The following is a 27,507-nucleotide window of genomic DNA, read 5'->3' on the forward strand; positions in this document are numbered from 1 at the left end:
ATCACAATGACTAATACATCCTTATCCACAAAACACACACCTCAATAATTATAATCCCGTAAAACACATTAACAACACACACACAAAGACCACAATCATTAAATCTTAACAGCAAACTATATATACAGCCAAACATAAACAAAGTTCCTTGGAAATTAGAATATTACATACTGTATGTCTACCCAACCTCCCACAATCTGACACCCTGAAAGACTCCACATCATTTCACCCAAGTTAATCTCGTCATTCTACAGCACTACACAAGGACAGGAACATCTACCTTAATACCTGCATGCACTGTTCTATAACCACTGAGTTAGACAAAGCATATACAATTCCTTATTTTTAAAACAAAACCAAGGACAACTGACTCGTGAGTTTAAGGTCAAAGAGCTCAAAGCCAGACGGGATTGAAAAAAGGGGAGATGAGTATTTATGAAACAAAAATATGTACATAATCACAGATAGACTGAAAGGAGAAACCAAGCGAAAGAGAGAGAGATGGGGATGTAAAGGGACAGAAAAATGTAAGCAACCCAGACACAGAGCGAAAAACTAACATTTCTGGTATGTCATTATTTTGGTCTTAAAAAATGTATTTGATTTGATCTAAAGAAATGTGTTTCATTTGATCTTAAAAATGTACTTGATTGTTAAATTAAGCAAAAAGAAATGTTTACCAATATATCACGACCCAGCCCTTAGCCAGGTTGGATTAACCAACCATTAGAACATTGTCAATGTAATTACAGGGTCAACAGGTCATTTTGCATAATTTCTGGTATATATACTTAAACCGTGCAATTTCTGTGGTATATTTACTTAGACCGCATAATTTCTGTGGTATATTAACTTAAACCGCATCATTTCTGTGGTATATTTACTTAAACCACGTAATTTCTGTGGTATATATACTTAAACCATGTCATTTCTGTGGTATATTTACTAAAACCGTGTCATTTTGGTAGCATATTTACATAAACCGGGACATTTCTGTGGTATATATACTTAAAACGCATAATTTCTGTGGTATATTTACTCAAAACATGTAATTCCTTTGGTATATTTACTTAAACTGCATCATTTATGTGGCATATTCACTTAAACCACGTCATTTATGTGGTATATATACTTAAACCACATAATTTCTGTGGTATATATACTTAGACTGTGTCATTTGTGTGGTATATATACTTAAACCACATAATTTCTGTGTTATATTAAATAGCAAAATGTCTCTGGTATATTAACTTAAACCACATGGTAAACCAGGAGGTTTGAATCCTAAATGCTGATTGTCTGAAATGAGGCCACAGTTAAGACATCAGGTATATTTTTACTATTGTAGTTGAGTTAGTAAACCATTTCTAATGGCAATAAAGTATATGATGGGGTTGTATTAAGTGCTGCATGTACAACCCCGTTAACAAAAACGTTGGGACACTGTGTAAAATGAAAATAAAAACAGAATACAAATGCAAATAATTTAAATCCTATTTTCAATAGAAAGTAGTACAAAGACAACATAATGTTGAAACCGAGTAATTGTATTGTTTCTTGAAAAATATATGCCCTTTCTGAATATAATGCCAGCAACACGTTTCAAGAAAATTGGGACAAAGGCAACAAAAGACTGGAAAAGTTGTGTAATACTACAAAACAAAACCTATTAGAATATCACACAACTAATTTGGTCAATTGGCAACAGGTCAGTAACATAACCTGGTCTCAGGACACCACGTACACTATTTTACGTAAATCCATGTCACCCGATTTCGTATGATAAGTGACGTAACGTTAGGTTACATTACAAAGCACCACGAAAACGTATGATATATAATGAAATTATTAAAACGTAACATATCTTATGAATGCTATTACAACTTATCAAATGTTACGAACGCTATTAAAACGTAAAACAACGTACAAATGCCAGACAAATGTATGATATTTACGAACACTATAAAAGACAAGTTTTTCACCTAATGTTTAACCTGTGTTTCGAACTAGCAACATTTGGATGACAAGGCAGTCACCCTACCCACTGGCCCAAACTGGATATATGGACTTAAGATGAGTAACAGCAACACCAAGGTCACTAGAATATGTTATAAAAGCATTTTATCATTAAGTTTGGTTAACATAAGGCATCACAGCTCCGGGGTTCAGGTTAGGGTTTGGGTTAAGGTTAGGTATCACAGCCCTGGGGTTAAGATTAGGGTTATGGTTTGGGTTAGGATAACAAATAAAATCACGTCAAACATATTTATGTTGTGACAAAACCACTGGAGCAGTGGGTAGCGCACCTGTCTGGAAGGTGGGAGGTCTCCATTCCAACTCTAACGTTATTTTACTGAATGTAATATATCTTATAAAATCCCCTGGCTAAAATGTATGTACAATTATCTACGTAGTGTCCTGAGACCAGGCTGTTATCTCTGAAAGTAAAAACATTGACATTCAAAGATTGCTTTGACATCATTCTTTGGGGATGCTTTTCTGCAAAGGGAACAGGACGACTGCACCGTATTGAGGGGAGGATGGATGGGGCCATGTATCGTGAGATCTTGGCCAACAACCTCCTTCCCTCAGTAAGAGCATTGAAGATGGGTCATGGCTGGGTCTTCCAGCATGACAACGACCCGAAACACACAGCCAGGACAACTAAGGAGTGGCTCCGTAAGAAGCATATCAAGGTCCTGCAGTGGCCTAGCCAGTCTCCAGACCTGAACCCAATAGAACATTTTGGAGGGAGCTGAAAGTCTGTATTGCCCAGCGACAGCCCTGAAACCTGAAGGATCTGGAGAAGGTCTGTATGGAGGAGTGGGCAAAAATCCCTGCTGCAGTGTGTGCAAACCTGATCAAGAACTACAGGAAACGTATGATCTCTGTAATTGCAAACAAAGGTTTCTGTACCAAATATTAAGTTATGCTTTTCTGATATATCAAATAATTATGTCATGCAATAAAATGCAAATTAATTACAAAAAAATCATACAATGTGATTTTCTGGATTTTTTTTTTTGATTCCGTCACTCACAACTGAAGTGCACCTATGATAAAAATGACAGAACTCTACAATCTTTGTAAGTGGGAAAACCTGAAAAATCGGCAGTGTATCAAATACTTGTTCTCCCCACTGTACCACTCTCCAGACAACATGTCAGATACAGGTCAGCAAGATGTTCTGTATCTCCCTCACACACAATTGGGCACGCACACACGCACACACACACACAGTGTCCCCTTTACAACAAGAAAAGCATAAGAACAAGAAGCACTGTGTGTGTGTGTGGACAGAAAACCCCACAAAAAACTGACACTACAGGAAAACACCAGTGAATCACTCTGTCTATCCCCACCTTGATAGGAATTCCAACGTGCGTGCACGCGCATCGGTGGACAGCATGCTTGCGAGTGCGTGGGGTGTGTGCATTCAGGCAGTCGTGTGCGAGTGTGTAAAGTATGACTGTGTGTGCAGACATGTGGGAGTGTGTAAAGTATGACTGTGTGCGCAGACATGTGGGAGTGTGCAGATGTAGTAAGCCTCTTTTGACATAAGGGTCCTCTGCCAATGGACAAATGGTCTTGTGTCCTTGGAATTCCCTCTGAAGTGTATCAGGACACGTGTGAACAGAGATCAGCTCCCCCCTAGGCGTTGTCCTCTAGGCTGGTCGACTGGTTCATCAGAGAGAGCGTGTAAACGCTAGCCACCCGCTACACTAAACTCCACCACTTGCTGCTGATGACGATCCCCACCTGTAGCTTAATCCTAGAACTTTCAATCCTATTTTGTTTCAATTGTCGATGAAGTGTATTGTGACGCCAGGAATTTAAATTTAGATGTGCAAGTCCAAGGGTTTTACGACACCTGAAGACCTGAATCTCCGGAACCTTTAACCATGCTGCCGGGGAAACATATGGAGTGTTAGACTTGTGTTTCAGAGGGATAACACCTTTTACAGGTCACATAAAGGTCATATGTTGATGTATCTAATGGGGCTAACTGGCTGTTAAACTGGCTAAGGTCATAGAGCAGGAGTCTCTGACTGGTTGATGGCATGCTACTGGTTGATGTCATTAGTAGATGCCACTGGCAGATGCTACTGGTAGATGCCACTGGCAGATGCTACTGGTAGATGCTACTGGTAGTTCACAGTCCATTTATGAGTAGCACCAACAGATATTTTCTTTATGTTTATGCTTTATTTGATAGATACAATGGGGAAAGACAGACGTTGCCCCTGTCTATCTGTGTGGTATGCACATTCGAAATAATCCCATCGTGTGTGTTAACAGAAATAATTATACAGAACCTTTCCCCCAAACCCCCCTTCTCCATTCCATCTTTCTCTTTTCATCTTTCTGCTATCCCTTCATTCCATCTTTCTCTTTTCATCTTTCTGCTATCCCTTCATTCCATCTCCCTTTCTCTCTCTCGTTTATGCTTGCGGTGCACAAGTTTGATTACTTAGTGGCTCATAACAATAATCCAATCCTGTTCAGACAGAAATAGTGAACCTTTCTCATAAACCTTCTTAAAACTGTAAAGTATTCATAACTACTTCCCTACTGTGAATCTGTTATTTGTATGAAATAGATTCTTAGAACTTTGATTGAGAAGTTCTGCATTGCTGAATGAGAGTGGTTTAGTACCTCATATTTTACCAGATATATTGCAAGAATGTACTTTTTGTTGTAAACTAAATATCTGATTGCAGCAAAAATGCCTGGTATAAAAACAATCTCTGTCAGTTTAGATTATCAATAAGAAAACTGAAAAATGAATCCATTGTGTTTCTGTTATGTTTTTTTAAAGATTTTTATTTTACAGATTTAGTAAAAAGATTAAACTATATTTAATCTGTTTAATTTCAACAGGATTCCCTGGTTTAATATTGTCTCAGCTTTATGTTAAATGTCTATATTTGACTCCGGCCCGTCGAAGATACTGGTACTAAGGCTTTAAGAACCAGGTTAAGATTACTGCATTGTGGGCTGAAATAGCTTGGAGGAGATATGGAATGAGAGGGAGAATAAGGAAAATAATTAAAAGGGAAAAACGAGAGAGCGAGAAAGAGAGAGTAATGAAGAGACTAAGCAAGAGGCAGGAACAGAGAAACAGGCATAATCCCAACATCCCTATGTTTTCCCTTCCCTCTCAACTCCCCTTTTCCTTCCTTCCCCTCTCTGTTCCTTCTCTCCTCCCTTCCTCCCCACATCTCCCCTCCCCTTTCTCTTCCTTTATTCCTCCTGCCCTGGCTTATCCACCAAGCATTAAGGAACTGAGGCCTGATTAGCGTTGTGAGATGTGGAAGCTCATCATTGAGCACCATTCACAGCTTAGCATGTGGCCAGTTTGTAGCTTTAGCCTGCCTCTACCAGAACATACCACGCAATTAATTGTGTTGTTTCAGTTAAATGGAAAAAAAGACCGGTTTCATTGCAAGTCATTTTCCCATTTCCATACGCACACCTGGACTGTGAACCATCTTGCCTTTTTGAACTTCCTGGCAGAGGGCTGCAGGTTTTATCCTGACTCCAGTCCCTGCTGAAGAGAAACAGCCCCACAATATGATGCTGCCACCAATTTACTTCACTGTAGGCATGGTGATCTTTGGGTGAAAAGTATTGGGTATTCGCCAGACATTGTTTTGGGTTCAGGCCAAAAATGTCAATTTTTGGCCTGAACGCAGCACCTTTTGCCACTTTGCCTCAGAATCTACAATGTGCTTTTTGTCAGAGGTCATACAAGAGTGTTTTGTTTCTTGCCACATTCCCATAGAGGACCAATTATGGAGCGATTTTGATATTCTGATCACATTCACACATTCCCATTAAGGCCTGCAGCTCCTTCAAAGATGCCATTGTCTTCTTGATATCCTCTCTGATCAGTCTCCTCCTTGTCTGTCATCCAGTTTGGAGGGAAGGGCTGACTGATGCCAAATGCCTTCCTCTTCTTAATAATGGTCTTAACTGTGTTCCAAGGGATTAACACAGCCCTTGAAATCTTTTTATATCCATCCCCTGACTTTTGGCTTTCCCCAACTTTATCACGTAAATCTTTCAAAGGTACCTTTCCTCCTCTTTCCTCTGATAGTGGATTATTTGCTTTTAATTGCACTAATAAACAGTGGAGTCCTCTATGACCAACTGCTTTTATTCTGAACAAATCAAAGTCACTACAGTTGCTCACAGATGGAAGCCAATTAGCTTGATTTGTGATCAGGAAGGTGGCTGGTTATACCTCAGCAAGTTTGCAATTGCAAAGTTTTCTAATTGTAAGAGGAGTGTTTTTAAAAATTTATTTTCACTTTCACTTGGATATTGTGAGTTACTATGCGTAAATAAAGCTGGGAAAAGTCTGATTTTATGTGTTTTCATTTCAGGGTTTAAGGCAACAAAAGGTGAACATTTTGAAAGGGGTTGGTGACTTTCTAAATCCACTGTACTGCATCTTACACATTTTAGTCATTTGGCAGATTCTCTTCTCCAAAGCGACTTACATATAGTGGATTAAATTAGCAAGATGGGACAACCACACAACTAGGGTTGTCACCAAGACCATGTCCCGCTAACACATTACAAAGGCTTCTTGCACTAAAGTAAGACCTATTTGTTAGTAGACACAGACTGTTTCTGAAGTGTTTGTCTAAGTGGCAAGACAAGTTTAATACAAATATGTAAAGGGGAAGCTAATGCAGAGAGAAGTCAGTCAGGAGGCCCATGTAATTGTCTAGACTCACTGTACATCTTTAAATATCCTGTTACGCTAGCTTCAAACTGTAAACAATCCTGCTGGTTGCCTAACCACGTAAGCCTCCAAAGATGATGACCAGTGATGCCATAAGACGCTGTCTGTTTGTTTGGGTGTGTGTGAGTGCAGGCGACGTGAGTGACAGCTAGCGTGACCTGATTTTACGCTGACTCACACTGTCAAAACTGACCAGCCGAATGGTTGTTACTATGCGCGTCATCAGTCAGATTAGCAACCTGGCTAAATGCTAGAACAATAGGTTAACAGATGGCTGAATATGATGAGTGGGGGATGCAGTGTCTCTATTTATATTGTGACAGTTCTAACCTTCCACTAGCTGTCAAGAGCAAATACAAAAAAATAATGTAACCATTTGCAGTGCATCCTGAAAGTATTCAGACCCCTTTGCATTTCCCAAATGTTGTAATGTTACAGCCTTATTTTTAAATGAATTAAATCAAATTTCTCCCTCATCAGTCTACACACAATAGTCTATAATGACCAAGCAAAAACAGCCAAAGCAAACTTTCTAAATTTCTTGCAAACTGATTAGAAAATAAAGACCTATATTTACATATTTATTCAGCCTCCTGTGATGGTAATTCTCCTCACTCAGTACTTTGTTGATGTACCTTTAGCAGCAATTGCAACATTACGTATTTTGTGCATATGACATTAAAAGCAGGGCACACCTGTATTTGGGGAGTTTCTCCCATTCTTCTCTGCAGATTCTTTCAAGCTCTGTCAGGTTGCTTTGGGAACATTGCTACACTGCGATTTTCAGGTCTCCCCAGAGATATTTGGTGGGGTTAATATCTTTAAATAAACGTATGTTTAAATAAAAAATGTGGACATACCTCCTTATTCAAGGGTATTTCTTTAGTTTCACTGTTTTCCGAACTGTTTAATAACAGTGAAGACCTCAAAACTATGAACATATGGAATCATGCAGCAACCAAAACAAGTGTTAAACAGATCAAAATACTGTAACCGGGAGAGACCGATGGAAGGGACTCAGAGGGTGTGTTCAGGTCCCTGGGGGGCAAAAACAAAAACAGGAGTGCAAGGGGAGTAGGTGAAGGAGAAATCTTAACCAGTAATCAAACATCCATCAAAGCAGCCACCCTTTGCCCTGATGACAGCTTTACACAGCTTTTTCATTCTTTCAACCAGCTTCTTGAGGTAGTCACCTGGATTTACATTTCAATTAACAGACGTGTCTTGTTAAAAGTTACTTTGTGGAATTTCCTTCCTTCTTAATACGACAGTCTATCATTACTTTAAGACATGAAATTTCTTCAATTGCAGTTGCAAAAACCTTTATGGGTCATAATGAAACTGGTTCTCATCAGAAAAGGAATACCAAAAGTTACCTCTGCTGCAGATGATAGATTCTTCTAAATTACCAGTCTGAGAAAAGCCTAATAAACTGCACTTCAGATAGCAGCCCAAATTAATGCTTCACAAGTAATCAACACATCTAAACATCATGCGAGAGTCAGGCTTTCATGGTCAAATTTCTGTTAAGAAACCACTACTCAAAGACATCAATGAGAAGAGGAGAGTTGCTTGGCCCAAAGAACATGAGGAATGGACACTGATGAGGTCTGATGGGATCCACCCGCTGTGTCTTTGAGAGAGACAGAGTGGATGACAGATGATCTCTGTGTGTCTAGTTCACACCATAAAGGTCTGGGCATACATCGTCGTTATGAGCGCATGCTTCCCAATAGCAATGCCGTGTGAATGGATTTCCACATCATTTTGAGAGGAATTCCGTAAAGACATTTGCAATCTAGTAACCAACTGGTCACCTTTGGTGATGTGACGTTTCAGTGACGTGATTTTCTCCCACTTGGTATAAGTCAGTGTATTCCTTGATTCCAAATGGAAGCTGTGATGGCAATTTTATAGATCAGAACTCTTAGAGAAGGAAGTACAGAGACCAAATTCTCTTGGCACAATTTAACAGTTTATTATTTGCAAATAAGAGAGACGTGTCAAACGCTTACAAACATAATCGTCTGAGGAGTCTCTAACTTAATACATGCACAGTCCGTATTTATTACAGTTAAAAGGGGTGTGGTAAGTTGTTGCCCATCTGTCCTATGTCCTGGGCTTCAAACAAAGGGACAGGCTGTCCTCCCCCACATGGGTAACCTTCTCAAATCCTGAGGAGTCACAATGTCTGAACAAACAACAGATAGACACTAAAGGGTTATACAGATTTACGAGTAACCCTCTAATCCACTGGTGCTGGTCAAGGATGCCCCCTAGGCAAACACCAGATCCCTCTCTAACTACATTCCCTTTCTCATCCAAACATGGGGGCTCAGCATCTTTATCTAGTAACCCATTTATACATGTATAGGATCAAGTATACATCAGTTCAAGAATTTCCACAACAAAGCTGATTATGTAAAGCTGTTTGGGTGTTTTCATCTCAAAATTAGTGTGTGCAAAGCTGTCATCATGGCTAAGGGAGGTTACTTTGAAGAATCTGAAAAGTATATGTATTTATATATTTTTTTCTTTTGGTTGCTTATTTCATACTTTTGATGTCTTGTATTATTATAAAAAAAATTTATTAAAATGATTCCGAATTTTTGTTAAACAGTCTATGCGGTTTGTCTTCACATTTTTGCTGTCATTGCTAGGGGTGCAAAGAGAGGCAGAAAGAGGAAGTGCTCGAGGCAAAGTGAAAAACCCTGCTCAAAATGGCTGCTGTACCACAGCTGAGATTATTCCTCTTTGAAGAGGAAGCCAAGAAATTCTCAACATGGATGCCAATCTGGTTTACAAACAAAATAATTAATGTTTTCCTTTAATAATTCAAAACAGGAAAATTTTAATAATCTCTGGAGAAGCACAGACAGGCCAAAATGATAAACAAAGGGCATCTAGGGGAAAAAAAACATGAACCTCTTGATTCTAATATAAAGTAAACTTCAGACTTTTAACATTATTTTGCTTATCCAGAGCAGCATAACTGTCTATATTTCCATACGATCCCCATGTGGGACTCAAACCCACAAACCTGCTATTGCAAGTGTCATGCTCTACCAACTGTGGTACAAAGAATGTGTGGTATGAACTTCAATAAGTAAACAAAAGTGCTTAAACAAAGCTGTGAATTCCAATGGAGTAAAATTGTGACGCTGAATAAAAAAGTAGGTGGGGAAGGCTAAGCCAGAGCTTGGAAGATCATATTGGGCAATATTGGCTAGATCTAGCATGTTTTGGTTGGAAAACTGCTAATCTAAATTGGGCATGTGCATTTCACTTAGTCAAATGGTAAAGTCTTCAAGACGTAATCCATTCCAGTTCGTATCCTTTTTTTCACTGAAATCCGTATTCCGATCAAATGTTTCATAATTGAAAGAACCGTCTTAAAGGCTGCCCAGTTAAGGCATCCACCTCCCGGTACCTGGCCTTTGTCTCCCCAAGGGGAGGAGGAATGATGAGCTGATGGTTAAGATTGTTGCGTTCAGTTACGCATTTGGTTTTCAGTCTATCTGTACTTAAATATGTGGCCAATAGTGATGACATGTCTGCCTGATATCTGGTCATGGAGTAACCTATGTGGTCTAATCTCTCAAGTCTTCCAAAGCTTACCTGGCTTCCTCGTCTCTGGCGATCAGAAGGCGCATGTGATTGCTTGAGGACGCTGATCTAAGAATGTCCACAGCCCTGTGTTGAACAACGACACAGACAACAACACTGTCTTGACTACCATAACACAACAATTCGCTGGTCTGTCCAGCATTTTCTAATGTTGCGTTACTGCTGATGTTGTTTCTGTTGTTGTTTTTCCCATACGTACCTTTCACTGGTGACTCCTATCAAACTCTCCCCATTCACCTCCAAGATCTGGTCGCCCGCCTGTAGATGCCCTGTGACATTAAAGGATGAGAAAAAGCCACTTGTTAAAACTTCCTTCATTGGCTTGCCCCCAAAAGGTTGGAGACCTCTGAATAATACCAGCTGAACCTGATGAAATCATATTGATGTCATCAGGTTGAGCTGGTATTATTCACACCAAATTATGTTTAACGGAGGTGTTACAGTAAATCCCAGTTGCATGAGTGACAGCAGATCTACCCAAACATTAATAGAGAGGTTGTAAGGTCAAATCCCCAGAGCCAGCAAGGTAATAAATCTGATGTTTTTCCATCCTTGATCAGGGTACTTTTGTCATTATGTTGCTTTGTGAGATAATGATGATCCAGGAAGGAGTTATCCTAAACCAGTCTGCTAAGCTATAGCCACAATGAATGGCAATGTAATATTGTATAAAATAAAATCAATTAAAGTAAATGGGCCTATATTCATAAAAGTCTCAGTCAAAGGGTGCTTATCTAAGATCGGTATCATTTTTCCAATAAAAGATCCCATAACAGCACTATTAGAGCTTTCAAGACAGTCTATGTATATTCAAGTGGGTATGGATAACAGATATACAGGACAACAGGTGGCTTATTTAGAATAAATAACAACATAAACTAGCTGAGAAGTTATTTTAGATGGCTGCTGGCTGTTTTCAGGACTTGCGTCACTATTTCACACCAGAACCCTGAACTGGCCTGAACACAGTCTTTTAATTTGAACACTTCTGGGAGCAGTGAAAGTAGGTCATGTTAATATGCGCTTTATTAATGAGTTCATCCACTCATGAGAGGAGATTTCACCCATGAAATGACACCCTGGCCTATTCCCAATAGTGCCTACATTTGACCAGAGCCCCCTATTAAAAAATAAAAATCAAGTGAAGAGAGAAACCCCTTCTCTATTACTGCACAAGGGGTCATGATCTATAGGCTATTACCCCAAAAAGCAAGCGCGGATGCGTACTTCGAAAATCCACCAGAAACCGTAAACCGTTTTATTTTAGGCTTATTATAACGTAGCTAGTGAAGATTGTAGCCAGTGGAGTTTTGTCTATCATTTGTTTTGACTGCGGCGAGGCTCAAACACCGGTCACCTGCATGGCAGTCTGTGTGTCTAACCACTACTCTATTTAACCAAGGGGTAGTCAGCCACTCACTCACCCACTCAAGTGGTGAAAATGTACAGTCAATACAGTATATTATTTAGTGTCAACCTCTATACTACTGCGGTAGTCTCATTAGTAACAGTGCTTCTACTCATAGACCTTTATACTGAAGCTGTACTAAGTCTCCATAGCCTTCTATACCATTGCTGGTGTGGAGCGTCATGAGTCAGAAAGGTCGGAGGGCAAAAGGACAAGAAGATTGAGACCTGTTTGATCCTACCGGTAAGAGGAATTAACACTTCCAGTGCTAAGCGCTAGGATGATGCCGGACACACACACACACGTGAGCCTATATGTACACATTTAAGTAGTAGTTGGCTGTATTTTATAAGTCAGTTAAGAGATGTTAGAAGGCTATGAGGTAAAAAAAGGAGCTACTCAATCCATTCTGCCTACATCTGTCGTCTGCTATCTAACAACACCTGCCTCAGCTTGAACAGGTTTTACTGTCAAAGAAAATAGTACCTGTTCTTAGCTCTGCCAAAGAAAACCACTTTGTACCACATTTACTTATTGAGTCCTATGAAATCTCCAAAGGACAATGGGAACATGGAGGAAGGAAGAACGTTTGCACAGCCCAAGTTAATGACCTTAGTCAACCTTGGACAAATAGTTGTTCATTCCAGGATGTCCACTGCTATGGATGTTGTGTTTAATTTGGGTCTAAAATGCTTGTGATAATTCTACGAGTAAAGATGACGTGGGTTTTGTAGTGTTTTTGAACAAATATTCTGATTACAGAGGAAAGACAGCGGTGGTAAAAAGTGTCAAGCCAAGAGTAAATCACTTCAGCCCGGACCGGTTTAGCATAAAGAAACCTTTGTTAGGGAAGGAACAGTCAAGAGAGGTAATGTAACATTATGTTTAACATTATGTTTAGTTAGTGTGACAGTTCCACCTCCGGGCGGGACTTGGGACCCAGCAGCGGCCCAGCCCGCCGTGTGAGGGCAGGGGATTCAGACACAACGGGGTACACCTGGGGAGTCAACGACCTCTGTCCTTCTGTAGTATAAAACATGTGGCGTGGAGGCAGTGATGGAAGAGAAAAATGTCAATTCAATGTGTACTTCATTATTTAGCACTGCTCTTAAAAAATAAGGAAACACCTAAATCACACAGTGGGTCAGGAGGAATGAATTGTATTAAAGATCAAAATGTTTACTGTACATGTTGAGAACAAAATGACATAACAAGGGTCAACGGAAACCAAAACCACCAGCAGATTGAGGGCTGGATTCAAACTCAAACCGAAAATCAAAGTGTACCATTGAAATCACAGGCTGTTCCAACTTGTGTTCCAACTTCATCATGACAACTCATAATGTGACTCAGTAGTGTGTGTGGCCTCCACGTGCCTGTATGCACTCCTGACCACGTCTGGGCATGCTCCTGATGAGGCTGTAGATGGTTTCCTGGAGGATCTCCACCCATTGTTGATTATCAGGATGATCAGAAATCATCACTATACACCCTGCTGTGCTAACTCTGTTAATTAAAGTGTACCTTTTATGTAGAATTCATGTTTTCTGACTCTGAAATAGGCAGTTCTTCCCAGTACCACTATAGTACTGTTTTCATTTTGCCATTAGACCTATGCTTAGGTATTATGTTAATATTTGAATGCCTTCTACACATTGTTTGACAGATGTTTAAATAATAGTGATTGTATCATGGTATGCCTAATATTTATTTTCTATATTTTAAATAAATAAAAGTAAGCAGTTTTAAAATGTTTTTTGTTCCAAGAAGTCTTACTGTCTAGTAGAAAATACATACTGGGCTGTTATTTGCTGTATGTAGTATTCAATAATATTCTAATGATGTGATCCAAGTAAATAGCTTCATTACTATATTTATTGTGTTTGAATGAGTGTATATTTAATAAAAACTATGGTTAAACAATATTGTTTCTAAACTATTGAATCTTTATACCAGGATGTCTAACCCTGTTCCTGTAGAGATATTGTCCTGTAAGTTTTTCCCAACTCTGATCTCAAACAACTGATTCTAATAATTAGCAAGATAAAAAGCTAGATCAGCTTAGCAACATTAAAAAACATTTACACACTAAGCTTTTTACCTCCTCTGACACAGATCAACAATGTGAATTTAACACAAATTCTAGAACTTGTAATTTCTACTAGTTTGGGAATCTGTAATAAAATCTACATTCCAGATTTATAGACTGTTTTATTAGCCAGCTGCTCTTTTATAGACATATTTTGGAATTAATGTATTCAATAATTTCGGACAACATTTGATCAAGGGCAACACATACAGTACCTGTGTCTAATTCAGGACCAGATTATCAATTTAATCCAATCAATTTATGATTTATCTATTAATTCTTGAGAAAAAAACTGTGTGTACCTAAGTCTAACTGACTTAACATATCTGGCTGAGGAGGAGCCCACGGAGGTCCATTACAATATTTATCTGGCTGAGGAGGAACCCACGGAGGTCCATTACTATATTTATCTGGCTGAGGAGGAACCCACGGAGGTCCATTACTATATTTATCTGGCTGAGGAGGAACCCACGGAGGTCCATTACTATATTTATCTGGCGAGGAGGAGCCCACGGAGGTCCATTACTACATTTATCTGAATGAGGAGGAGCCCACGGAGGATCATTATTATATTTATCTGGCTGAGGAGGAACCCACGGAGGTCCATTACTATATTTATCTGGCTGAGGAGGAACCCACGGAGGTCCATTACTATATTTATCTGGCTGAGGAGGAACCCACGGAGGTCCATTACTATATTTATCTGGCGAGGAGGAGCCCACGGAGGTCCATTACTACATTTATCTGAATGAGGAGGAGCCCACGGAGGATCATTATTATATTTATCTGGCTGAGGAGGAGCCCACGGAGGTCCATTACTATATTTATCTGGCTGAGGAGGAACCCACGGAGGTCCATTACTATATTTATCTGGCTGAGGAGGAGCCCACGGAGGTCCATTACTATACTTATCTGGCTGAGGAGGAACCCACGGAGGTCCATTACTATATTTATCTGGCTGAGGAGGAGCCCACGGAGGTCCATTACTATATTTATCTGAATGAGGAGGAGCCCACGGAGGATCATTATTATATTTATCTGGCTGAGGAGGAGCCCACGGAGGTCCATTACTATATTTATCTGGCTGAGGAGGAACCCACGGAGGTCCATTACTATATTTATCTGGCTGAGGAGGAGCCCACGGAGGTCCATTACTATACTTATCTGGCTGAGGAGGAACCCACGGAGGTCCATTACTATATTTATCTGGCTGAGGAGGAGCCCACGGAGGTCCATTACTATATTTATCTGGCTGAGGTGGAACCCACGGAGGTCCATTACTGTATTTATCTGGCTGAGGAGGAACCCACGGAGGTCCATTACTGTATTTATCTGGCTGAGGAGGAGCCCACGGAGGTCCATTACTGTATTTATCTTGCTGAGGAGGAGCCCACGGAGGTCCATTACTATATTTGACTACTTATGGTTTATATATTTCACTACTGTATGGACAAGGGTGAGGAAGATGATGACGTGATTCTCTATGACATCGTCACTCACCAGAATGCATTAATGGTCTGCTACTTACATTTATAGAACCTGCTGGGAACCACAGTAGATCAACACTGACCTCCAGTTGATGTACACTGACCATCACATAATCTTTCTTAATATTATCTATTTATTTGATGAATAAATCCAATTTAAAATGAATTAATAACTAGGATATGTGTGCATCTATCTTGTGTTATGTACTTGTATCACATCATTAGAATATATTACATTCTGAATATATTCATTTACAGCCCAGTGTGTCATTTCTACTAAACACAGACATACGAGAACGACATGACATACTCTTTGCTATAGAAGAGTACTACCTGGATACAAAAGGCTCCCACCAAGGGACAGCCAAAGCAACATTTGGAAATTCTTTTTTTTCTGTGTATATTATCTGTGGTTTGAATCTTGAATGCTGATTGGCTAGAAGCTGTGAGCAATGACGCAGCTGAAAATCCTTCAGTTTTCTAAATAAAACCCATACCATCACTTGAAGCAAGGCCACCAGGTAAAATTCGTTTGACGTAGACTCCAAACTCCTCCCCCGTTAACTCCTTCACACCTCCGATAACTTTGATCCCTGTGAAAAGAACAATGCAAAGGGGAATGTTAGCATAGACATGATCATAGTGAATATGAAAGTCTGAGTTTTACTGAAGTGGCCTAGGTTGGTCCAGTAGTCTAAGCCTTTGACTCCGGTAAACTAGTCCTTCTCTTAGAGTAAAGACAATTAAATCTATCTTTCACCACGTTCCTGTGTAAAGAAGCAAAGGATTCAAAAACAAATATACATATTATCTAAAAAAGAATGTAGTCTGAGTAAGAACAGGAACAATAACGAAACAGATCCCGTCCAATAATGAAATTCCGAGCAATGTTTCAGATAGTAGTTGGTTTGACCTACAATGATACCAAACAATTATTTCAGACCTTGTTTCCTAGTCACTGAGCACACAAGTAAATATATCGGTATGACATAATATTATGTCGATACACTTCTTCAATAATATAATATCAATCTATACAATACGCAAGCGCTTAAAATGTACCAGTCTTGAGGCGGTACAGTATACAAATACAGTAAAGTTAATACTTTGAAGATCCTTTTTAATGAAAACTAATATATTAACATCCATGCAGTTTAATTTATTCATAAGCAAAGTACTCAAGTCCTCAAAGAAGTTACTTGATGTTTGGAATTCATTCTCCATGTGGAACCTACTGTGAAACCTAAGTGAATTACAAAAACAAAACAAAATTACTCTCTTTGACTTAAAAACAACAGTGTTTTGATTTTGGTTATAGACTTTGACCATTGGTTTTGTTAGCAGTGCACTCTGAAAGGCATACAGTGGATATAAAAAGTCAACACACCCCTGTGAAAATGCCAGGTTTTTGTGATGTAAAAGAATGAGAAAAAGATAAATCATGTCAGAAATATTTCCACTTTTAACTCACAGTTGAAGAGTACCTATGATAAACATTACAGACCTCTACATGCTTTGTAAGAAGAAAAACCTGCAAAATTGGCAGTGTATCAAATACTTGTTCTCCCCACTGTATTTCAACCAAAACAATACATTGAGGCAATGTAAAAAAAAGTGGGGGAAAATGAATACACATTTAAGTACTAAAATACTAAAGAAAGAGGGCACTATGCAGGTACCATTTACACCATAACACACAGCTAGGAAAAGTAGCCAATTGTGTTCAAGGAAAAAAAGCCAGGCCCAACGAAAACAAAACAGAGTAGTAGTCTCTGTTTATTACTAAAATGAACCTCACTTAAAAACAGCACACGGGATTTGAGAGGATTTCTCTGCTATAGCCTACTGCCAGTTCAAGGGAACCATGACAGCTCCCACAGAAACGGTGCATGCCATTTGTTTTTAAAACCCAGCTAGGAAGTAGCTAGTAGTTTTGAGAAATATGATTGCAAAAGCTAGCACTATTAAATACATATTACGTATTAACAGATCAGGGCAACTGTCAGTCCAAGACTCTGAGCAACCCTTGACCTCGCTATATGTTTTCTTTTACAGTCTCAATATACCTTGAGGGAGGCGTTAAAGATGTCCTTGTGTTCTAGTCCTAGTAAAACCAGCTGTCACTTCCAAAGTGTTGGTGTAGAGTAAAGGGTGTGAAATACTCATACACTTTCCAGTTGGTTTTCCTCTATGCTCTGATTGGCTTTACATGTTTTTTCGCTTCTGCCGTTCGGTCCTGGCTAGCACTACAGTCCATCTGCAAGGAACGGGACGGCAAGCCTTTTTTTGAATGAGTGCTTCCACAAGCATGCTGCTTGTATATGAATGGGGTAAGGAAATGCATGGCAACATGGATAACTTGATGTAATGGGCACAAGTCCTGGATCGCCCAACAGTAATGTAGTGTGATTATTCATCTTTCACCCTATTTTCTACATCTGGACGGGTTTATATTTGGAGGTAGCCGAAAGGTGCCTTCAGCCCGCAATGTCTGGCAGCTGTTAAACATTGTGGGGGATCCGTAATCATATGGGCAGCCATCTCGTGTGAGTCACTGGGTCTGATGTCTGCTCTGCATGGTTGTAGAATGGCCAATGAATATGAGGCTATTTTACAGGGCCAGGTGCACCCTATGGTGAAAACACGGTTCCCATACGATGTACCAATACGAAACGACAATAATGCCCAGATCCACACTGCTACGAATTCAAGAGTAGTTTTATAAACACCAGGCAATGGCTAGGAAAACCTCACTGGCATAGTCGGAACTTAGGACAAAGACCAGCAGGTTCAGATGACCAGCGGGTCTGTAAATAAAGGGTGGGCTGTGTCCAAACTCTTCTGGCAGAATCCAGTTTAGCTGCACAACCAGCTGCACAAGGACAGGGATGGCCAGGTCAAGTACGTTCCATAACCTGCAGCTTATGTGCTCACTGGTCCCCACGTAGTAATGCAGTGTCACTCAGGGGGTTTTGTTGTGTGCTCCCCACTAGTCTATGTTTACATGTTTACTAGTATATTGGCTTCCTACTGTATGTTTTATATAATGTTATTGCACTAGATGTGCTTATCACAGAGAGTAAGATTTCCAGTTACTCTGTTCCATTTGGAATAAAAATAATAATAATAACAACAAGTCAGACTGAGGAATGGACCTAAAAGACACTAATCTCTGTCTGTCTCTCTCTGTCATAAACACAACCACAGAAATAACAGAGTTGTGTTCAACATAAATAGGTCTGCCAGCTGTTCCTGTCAGATCACATGGTTGTATTGTAGTTTTTTCCATTAGGGCCAGGAGCTTTTTGTTACCACATAACCTTGTTATTGGAAAAACCTGCTGGTTGTGTTCATAACCCAGAGAGTTGTGTTCATAACCCAGGGAGCAGTGTTCATAACCCAGGGAGCAGTGTTCATAACCCAATCAGCTGTTTAGAGGGAGAGGCAGGGGCAGAGAGTATTTCTAGCTCAGGAGGAGCAGTAAAGTAAGTGGAAGGCAAAAGGAGAATCAGCAGTTGAAACAGTTCCAATACATTGTGCCTTCACTAGTTTTGGTAAAGCTTCACGAGTTTCATGTAACCACGCTGAACTTAATAGACAGAGATGTGGATTCAAGGACTGACCTTCCATGATACCATAATTATAGTCTGAACCATGTTATGCTCTAGAGTATTTGTTTAGATTGACTTTGTACCAACTAAGCAATCTGACATTGCTTTGGGATCTGATTGGGTGCAAAAGGTCAACTAAGCTCATGAAACACCACAGATATATTTTCAAGAGTTGATAGGTAAAAATTAATAATTTACAGATGTAAAATGTGTGTAGCAACTCCAGATTGCCCCTTTATGGATTTTTGGCACTGGTCAACTGGGATGACTAGACTGGGGTCCATGTGCAATGTTATATCTATATTTCACTGGCCCGGGGGCAAATTGGAAACAGCTTTATTTCCATCCCTGAAAGTAAGTACTGTAATCTCATTTATTTTGTTCCTACTCAGTTGCCAGTAACGTCACCATTTATTATTTATTTTACAGATCTATTCATTATTGTGTCAGAGCTAGTAAGAAAGCTTTTCACTGCAAGTCATCCACAGTTGTAACTTAGTACATGATGAGTGATGTGATGAGAATGTGAAGAGTGATGTGATGAGTTCTCTGTGATTCCTTATATTTGTAATTTGCTAGTGCTTTAAATCTCTATTTACATGTTTTCAAACATAATTTTAAGCTTTTCATGCCTTCAATGTTGAGGTATATCTTCTCCCATTGAATAATGTTTGAACACACAAGCAAATATGCACTCTCTTTCTTAATAAACAATATTAAAAATGTCTTAGTTTCTATCATTATTTACAGGCTGGTTGTATTTGGGTCATCCAGGTACAAAGCATATAATGAAAAGAAACTAAGATTTGTGTTTTATAGGAAGATATTTTACCCTGGCATTTTAATGCTAATTTGAAAAGAATGTGTGGAAAGATATATGAGAGCTATAAGAGCAATGGATTCAAACCCAAGTTGTACCAGAGTCAGCGGCACAGAGCGCCGGACCAACCAAGGTCAACAAGACATTTACAATATTGTCTGCATTGTTGTAGTAATCCATGTGAATAGTAATGTAGCAAAGTTTAACATTAGTTAACAAACAATCCCAATCGAACGCACAAAACATTTGACAATAGATTTTTATTATTTAACACAAACTAAAAGCATATCGTAACAGTTCCAGTACAGTTCTGTTTCTCTTTCTTGATGGTCGAGTCTGATCAAGAAACACACGCGGAAGAGAGGCTACTGTAGTTAGGTTTGCTTGGGGTAACAAGGGGGCAACAGAGCTACTTGGTTAAAGGCATAAAAACATTTTAAATGAATCACACAGCTATGTTTTTAATATATCGTTTGTATTTTATGGATGTATGTAAGCAGGGCTCGTTGGCAGAACTGAGGTTTTTCAGTGAGACTTACTGCAATAATAAGGTTTGATTTAAAAAATATATTCGGTCCTCAGCCGGTATGTCACAAGGACCCGTGGGAGGAGGAACCCTGATCTCCATAGTAACTGGACCAGAGCCACGTTGGCTGGTGTAGTAGCCAGAGTGTAGTTAGTGGTGTCACGGTCTGCAGATTAAAATCATTACATTAGATTGTTTTATTGGATTGACCTGGTAAGGTGGAGTGGACAGCCAGGGAGAGGGGGTTGTCTACTGTAACCTGTGTATGTGTGAGTGTGTGTCCAGAATGGAGGGATGTCTTAAAACAAATCAAGGCAACTAGCGAGGTGCTGCTCTGTGTTAGTGGTTGTGGCCTGCCAGTATTGAGAAGATGCTTATTGCTAACAGGATAAAAATGACATTCAAATAGTTTGAATCCTTTCGACTATAATGTGATATGAGGACATTGTCTGTAGTCAGTGACGTGAGTTGGGTTGTGCATTTGTTGTTTTCTATTCTTATCGATAATGGAGGTACCTGTTCAAATTAAATTAATTGTTTGTAGATATTTCTATCAAGAATGTTTTATATTTTTTGTAAAATACAAAACACAGCTTACTAAAAGCTCAATTTACAAAGTGGATTAAACTGTTGTTCAAGTCATTGCAATACAAATAATAGCACACTTAAAAGTAGTTGAAAAACTGACAAATAAATAGTTGTTAGTTCTGTTAGTTCTGTGTTGTTTCGATTGTCTGGGTCAGTTTCAGCGTTCCCCTATTATTGTAATAACAAGCTGAGCACAGTTCACCATCACGTGAGTATCAGAGCAGAGCAACAATGTCCTGCACCTGACGTTCAGAATATCAAACTAGGTAGTGAGGTCAGAGAAACATAATTGTCTGTATCTGTGTATGCGCACATTTGTGTTGAACTGTCAGTAAGTGGCTGTCACATAGATATAATGCAGGTAGCCATCATCTGAGTGACAACCAAAGGTAAGCAGCAAGCTAGCTAACTAACTGTCACAACATGATACAATCAGCTACAATAGATTTGTGTCATGCTGGAAACATTAGAGTTTCGTCAGCAACTATAATACCTCCAGTTTTCATATGTTGCCTTCAAAATAAAAGTCTGTGGTAAAACTTTATATACATTTAGTAGCAAGAATACGACTTCCGATTTTAGTGTTTTGCCTTCAAAATAAAGGTCTGCGGTGTGTATACAGTGTGTATTGTGTACATTTTCAAAGGAAAAAATATGTTGGAAAAACAAACTACACAAAACTACTACCCCTCCAAGAACTGCCACCTTAACGTGGTGGAGGGGTTTGAGTACCCGAGTGACCCTAGGAGCTATGTTGTCTGGGGCTATATGCCCCTGGTAGGGTCTCCCAAGGCAAACAGGTCTTAGGCGACGGGTCAGACTAAGAGCGGTTCAAACCCCCCTTAATGAAGAACAACATTATGAGTACCGTGACGTCGCCCGGTATGGCGCAGCCGGGGCCCCACCCTGGAGCCAGGCCCGGGGTTGGGGCTCGTATGCGAGCGCCTGGTGGCCGGGCCATCCCCCATGGGGCCCGGCCGGGCTCAGCCCGAACGGGCGACGTGGGGCCGCCCTCCCGTGGGCTCACCACCCACAGGAGGGACCATAAGGGGCCGGTGCGAAGAGGATCGGGCGGCAGTCGAAGGCAGGGGCCTAGGCAACCCGATCTCTGGACATGGAAACTAGCTCTAGGGACGTGGAATGTCACCTCGCTGGCGGGGAAGGAGCCTGAGTTAGTGCGTGAGGTTGAGAGGTTCCGATTAGAGGTAGTCGGGATCACCTCTACGCACGGCTTGGGCTCTGGAACCACACTCCTTGAGAGAGGATGGACTCTTCACCACTCTGGAGTTGCCCATGGTGAGAGGCGGCGGGCTGGTGTGGGTTTGCTTAAAGCTCCCCAGCTCTGCCGCCATGTGTTGGAGTTTACCCCGGTGAACGAGAGGGTCGTTTCCCTGCGCCTACGGGTCGGGGATAGGTCTCTCACTGTTGTTTGTGCCTACGGGCCGAACGGCAGTGCAGAGTACCCGACCTTCTTGGAGTCTCTGGGAGGGGTGCTGGAAAGTGCTCCGACTGGGGACTCTATTGTTCTACTGGGGGACTTCAACGCCCACGTGGGCAACGACAGTGACACCTGGAGGGGTGTGATTGGGAGGAACGGCCCCCCTGATCTGAACCCGAGTGGTGTTCAGTTATTGGACTTCTGTGCTAGTCACAGTTTGTCCATAACGAACACCATGTTCAAGCATAAGGGTGTCCATCAGTGCACGTGGCACCAGGACACCCTAGGCCGCAGGTCGATGATCGACTTTGTTGTCGTCTCATCTGACCTGCGGTCGTATGTCTTGGACACTCGGGTGAAGAGAGGGGCGGAGCTGTCAACTGATCACCACCTGGTGGTGAGTTGGATCCGATGGCGGGGGAGGAAGCTGGACAGACTCGGCAGGCCCAAGCGTACTGTAAGGGTCTGCTGGGAACGTCTGGCCGAGTCTCCTGTCAGAGAGATCTTTAACTCCCACCTCCGGCAGAGCTTCGACTGGATCCCGAGGGAGGCTGGAGATATTGAGTCCGAGTGGACCATGTTCTCCACCGCCATTGTCGAAGCGGCCGCTCGGAGCTGTGGCCGTAAGGTCTCCGGTGCCTGTCGAGGCGGCAATCCCCGAACCCGGTGGTGGACAACGGAAGTAAGGGATGCCGTCAAGCTGAAGAAGGAGTCCTATCAGGCCTGGTTGGCTTGTGGGACTCCTGAAGCAGCTGACGGGTACCGACAGGCCAAGTGGGCTGCAGCCCGGGTGGTTGTGGTAGCAAAAACTCGGGCCTGGGAGGAGTTCGGTGAGTCCATGGAGAAGGACTATCGGCTGGCCTCGAAGAGATTCTGGCAAACCATCCGGCGCCTCAGGAGAGGGAAACAGTGCCCTACCAACGCTGTTTACAGTAGAGGTGGGCAGCTGTTGACCTCAACTGAGGATGTCGTCGGGCGGTGGAAGGAGTACTTCGAGGATCTCCTCAATCCCGCTGTCACTTCTTCCATTGAGGAAGCAGAGGATGAGGGCTCAGAGGTGGACTCGTCCATCACCCGGGCTGTAGTCACTGAGGTGGTCAAGAAACTCCTCGGTGGCAAGGCACCGGGGGTGGATGAGATCCGCCCTGAGTACCTCAAGTCTCTGGATGTTGTGGGGCTGTCTTGGTTGACACGCCTGTGCAACATCGCGTGGCGGTCGGGGACAGTGCCTCTGGGATGGCAGACCGGGGTGGTGGTCCCTCTTTTTAAGAAGGGGGACCGGAGGGTGTGTTCCAACTATAGGGGGATCACACTTCTCAGCCTCCCCGGGAAAGTCTATGCCAGGGTTCTGGAGAGGAGAATACGGCCGATAGTAGAACCTCGGATTCAGGAGGAACAGTGTGGTTTTCGTCCGGGCCGTGGAACACTGGACCAGCTCTATACCCTCTATGGGGTGTTGGAGGGTTCATGGGAGTTTGCCCAACCAATCCACATGTGTTTTGTGGATTTGGAGAAGGCATTTGACTGTGTCCCTCGCGGCATCTTGTGGAGGGTGCTTGGGGAATATGGGGTCCTGGGTCCTTTGCTAAGGGCTGTCAGGTCCCTGTACAACCGAAGCAGGAGCTTGGTCCGCATTGCCGGCAGTAAGTCAGACTTGTTCCCAGTGCATGTTGGACTCCGGCAGGGCTGCCCTTTGTCACCGGTTCTGTTCGTAATTTTTATGGACAGAATTTCTAGGCGCAGCCAGGGGCCGGAGGGTGTCAGGTTTGGGGACCACACAATTTCGTCTCTGCTCTTTGCAGATGATGTTGTCGTGTTGGCCCCTTCTAACCAGGACCTTCAGCATGCGGTGGGACGGTTTGCAGCCGAGTGTGAAGCGGTGGGGATGAAAATCAGTACCTCCAAATCCGAGGCCATGGTCCTCAGTCGGAAAAGGGTGGCTTGCCCACTTCAGGTTGGTGGAGAGTGCCTGCCTCAAGTGGAGGAGTTTAAGTATCTAGGGGTCTTGTTCACGAGTGAGGGAAGGATGGAACGGGAGATTGACAGACGGATTGGTGCAGCTACTGCAGTAATGCAGTCGATGTATCGGTCTGTCGTGGTGAAGAAAGAGCTGAGCCGCAAGGCGAAGCTCTCGATTTACCAGTCAATCTACGTTCCTACTCTCACCTATGGTCATGAGCTTTGGGTCATGACCGAAAGGACAAGATCCCGGATACAGGCGGCCGAAATGAGCTTTCTCCGCAGGGTGGCCGGGCGATCCCTTAGAGATAGGGTGAGAAGCTCGGTCACCCGGGAGGAGCTCAGAGTAGAGCCGCTGCTCCTCCACATCGAGAGGGGTCAGCTGAGGTGGCTTGGGCATCTTTTTCGGATGCCTCCAGAACGCCTTCCTGGGAAGGTGTTCCGGTCCCGTCCCACCGGTAGGAGACCCCGGGGAAGACCTAGGACACGCTGGAGGGACTATGTCTCCCGGCTGGCCTGGGAACACCTCGGTGTCCCCCCGGAAGAGCTAGAGGAAGTGTCTGGGGAGAGGGAGGTCTGGGCATCCCTGCTTAGACTGCTTCCCCCGCGACCCGGCCCCGGATGAAGCGGAAGAAGATGGATGGATGGACAAAACTACTATTTAAATAATACTTTACATAAGTTAATGAATATTAGAAGGTGAAGCACACAGAGAAATGGTTAGAGCTTAAGTGAGTTAATGTAGAGAACATATCTAATATAAAATCATCATATTCTGATGTTATTGTTGTTTATTTGCTTATGCTCATTAGCTTTGGAGAGGGACTTTTTTATAAAACCAACCACACTCTATTCACCATCCCCCCACTGTAATGACCATGGGATACTTTTTGCAGAAAAACTAATCATTGCTGAAGTGAATGTATTGTACAAAATGCTGTGTCATGTGACATGTCACAAGAAATGCAATGTTCAAAATGACGCTATGTTATTTGATGCAATTGATAAATAAAATACTTTTACTTTGTCTGCTCAGTAAAATTACAAATCTAATGTTATATAATGCGGCACTTTGTGCTAAATCCAGCAAAACAATCTACCCCTAATGCAACACACTATACTGTACATTGGATTTTAGATTAGATAAGAATAGATTAAGTTAAACTTTATTGTCACTGAACAGTACAACAAAATGCAGTTTGCGTCTAACCAGAGGTGCAAATAGAGGTAAACAGAAGTACAAGAATATGTCTCTACAGTTGTGCTCATAAGTTTGCATACCCTGGCAGAAATGTTGAAATTTTGGCATTGATTTTGAAAATATTACTGATCAAAAAATACATATTTTATTTAAGGATAGTGATCATATGAAGCCATTTATTATCACATAGTTGTTTGGCTCCTTTTTAAATCATAATGATAACAGAAATCACCCAAATGGCCCTGATCAAAAGTTTACATACCCTTGAATGTTTGGCCTTGTTACAGACACACATGGTGACACACACAGGTGAAAATGACAATGAAGGTGAATTTCCCACACCTGTGGATTTTTAAATTGCAATTAGTATATGTGTATAAATAGTCTATGAGTTTGTTCTCACGTGGATGCACTGAGCAGGCTAGATACTGAGCCATGGGGAGCTAAAAAGAACTTTCAAAAGACTGGCGTAACAATGTAATGGAACTTAACAAAGATAAAAAGGATATAAAAAGAAATCCAAAGCGCTGTACAGTACTGTTCAATCATTTACTGTACAAAGAAGTGGAAAATTCGGGGACCTCTTGATACCAAGCCAAGGTCAGGTAGACCAAGAAAGATTTCAGCCAAAACTGCCAGAAGAATTGTTCGGGATACAAAGAAAAAACCCACAGGTAACCTCAGGAGAAATACAGGCTGCTCTGGAAAAAGACGGCGTAGTACAATACGACGATACTTGAACAAAAATGAGCTGCATGATCGAGTTGCCAGAAAGAAGCCTTTACTGTGCCAATGCCACAAAAAAGCCTTCCTGTAATCCACAATGAGCTCAATGGTTTTCTTTGGATTGAGGGCCAGGTTGTTATCAGCGCACCCTGCCAACAGGCACTTGACCTCCTCCCTGTAGGCTGACTCCTCATTGTCACTGATCAGGCCTACCCCCATGGTGTCGTCTGTGAACTTGACGATGATGTTGGAACTGTATACATGAACACAGTCATGGGTGAAGATGGAGTACAGGAGGGGGCTCAGCACACAGCCTTGTGGAACACCAGTGTTCAGGACCAGGGTGGATGAGGTGAACTTGTCTAACCTGACAGACTGTGGTCTGTTGCTTAGGAAGTCCAAAGTCCAGCTGTAGAGAGAGGGGCTGATCCCCAGATCATGGAGTTTGATGACCAGCCTAGAGGGGATGACCATGTTGAATGCTGAGCTACAGTCTATGAACAGCATTCTCACACAGGTGTTGGTTTTGTCCAGGTGGGTCAGGGCAGAGTGTAAAGCTGTGAAGATGGCGTCCTCTGTAGACCTGTTCTAACGGTAGGCAAACCGGTAGGCAGATACTCTCCATTACCAAGCTTGCGCTTGGAATGTGTCTTTGAGAAGAATCTTCTCTGGTGTTTGTTTTGGTGTTCTGAAGCAGAGAAGTCAGCTTGTCTGTTCTGGCACAATTCCAGTCCCATTTTCACCCAGTGAAGACACACCTGTTCGTCAGTATTATTTTGGCCCCAGAGACCCGGGTCAGTGCTTTTGGGGTCGTCATCCTACTCGTCCCGTCCTGATCCTGCCCACTGTCTCCTCCCCTTCGGTTGGATCTACCCGTGCTGCCAGGTCCTCTTCTCCTGGTGAGACAGGTAACGGGCCTCTGGTCTGTCCATCTCCGGTTGGCTCTACGCTCATCCAGTCCTCGTCCTCTTCAGCTTCTCCCGGTAACTTTAGTGGTCCTCCTGTCTGCTTGTAGTCCACTCCAATAATTTTCGCTGCACCGCTCGTTAACGAACTCGCCTCTTCATTTTTAGCAGGTTTAAATAATCCTGTTTGCTTTTAATGTGCTTAATCAATTTCTTCTCACTGTTTTCTTTTTGCAGTAATATTTTTCGCAGTGTGAGAAACTTTTTCCTTTCTGACATTTTGACCTAGCTAGCCACAACTTCTCACTAGCGTTATACGGTACCATGACAATGGCCTAATGCTAACGTATGTTAACGTAGCGTCATTG

The 27,507-nt window shown here is 41.9% G+C and overlaps 1 protein-coding gene across 11 annotated transcripts in view; it reads right to left on the reverse strand.

The window, feature by feature from the left end:
* si:dkeyp-72e1.9 (syntaxin-binding protein 4) overlaps positions 1-27,507 on the reverse strand; it is a 118,989-nt gene that overhangs the window by 51,663 nt on the left and 39,819 nt on the right. For all 11 annotated transcript variants that reach the window (XR_004576483.1, XM_020050787.3, XM_034295490.1 and 8 more), the window contains exons 3-5: positions 15,863-15,958; positions 10,581-10,650; positions 10,373-10,447 (exon numbers count right to left, since the gene is read on the reverse strand). Coding sequence is in view for 10 of the 11 variants with exons in the window: in XM_020050787.3 (XP_019906346.1) it covers positions 10,373-10,447; positions 10,581-10,650; positions 15,863-15,958 (241 nt within the window). In the remaining variant the exon portion in view is untranslated. The remainder of the gene's footprint in view (positions 1-10,372; positions 10,448-10,580; positions 10,651-15,862; positions 15,959-27,507) is intronic.

The sequence above is a fragment of the Esox lucius genome, chromosome 11 (assembly GCF_011004845.1).
Source record: "Esox lucius isolate fEsoLuc1 chromosome 11, fEsoLuc1.pri, whole genome shotgun sequence".
Lineage (NCBI taxonomy): Eukaryota > Metazoa > Chordata > Actinopteri > Esociformes > Esocidae > Esox > Esox lucius.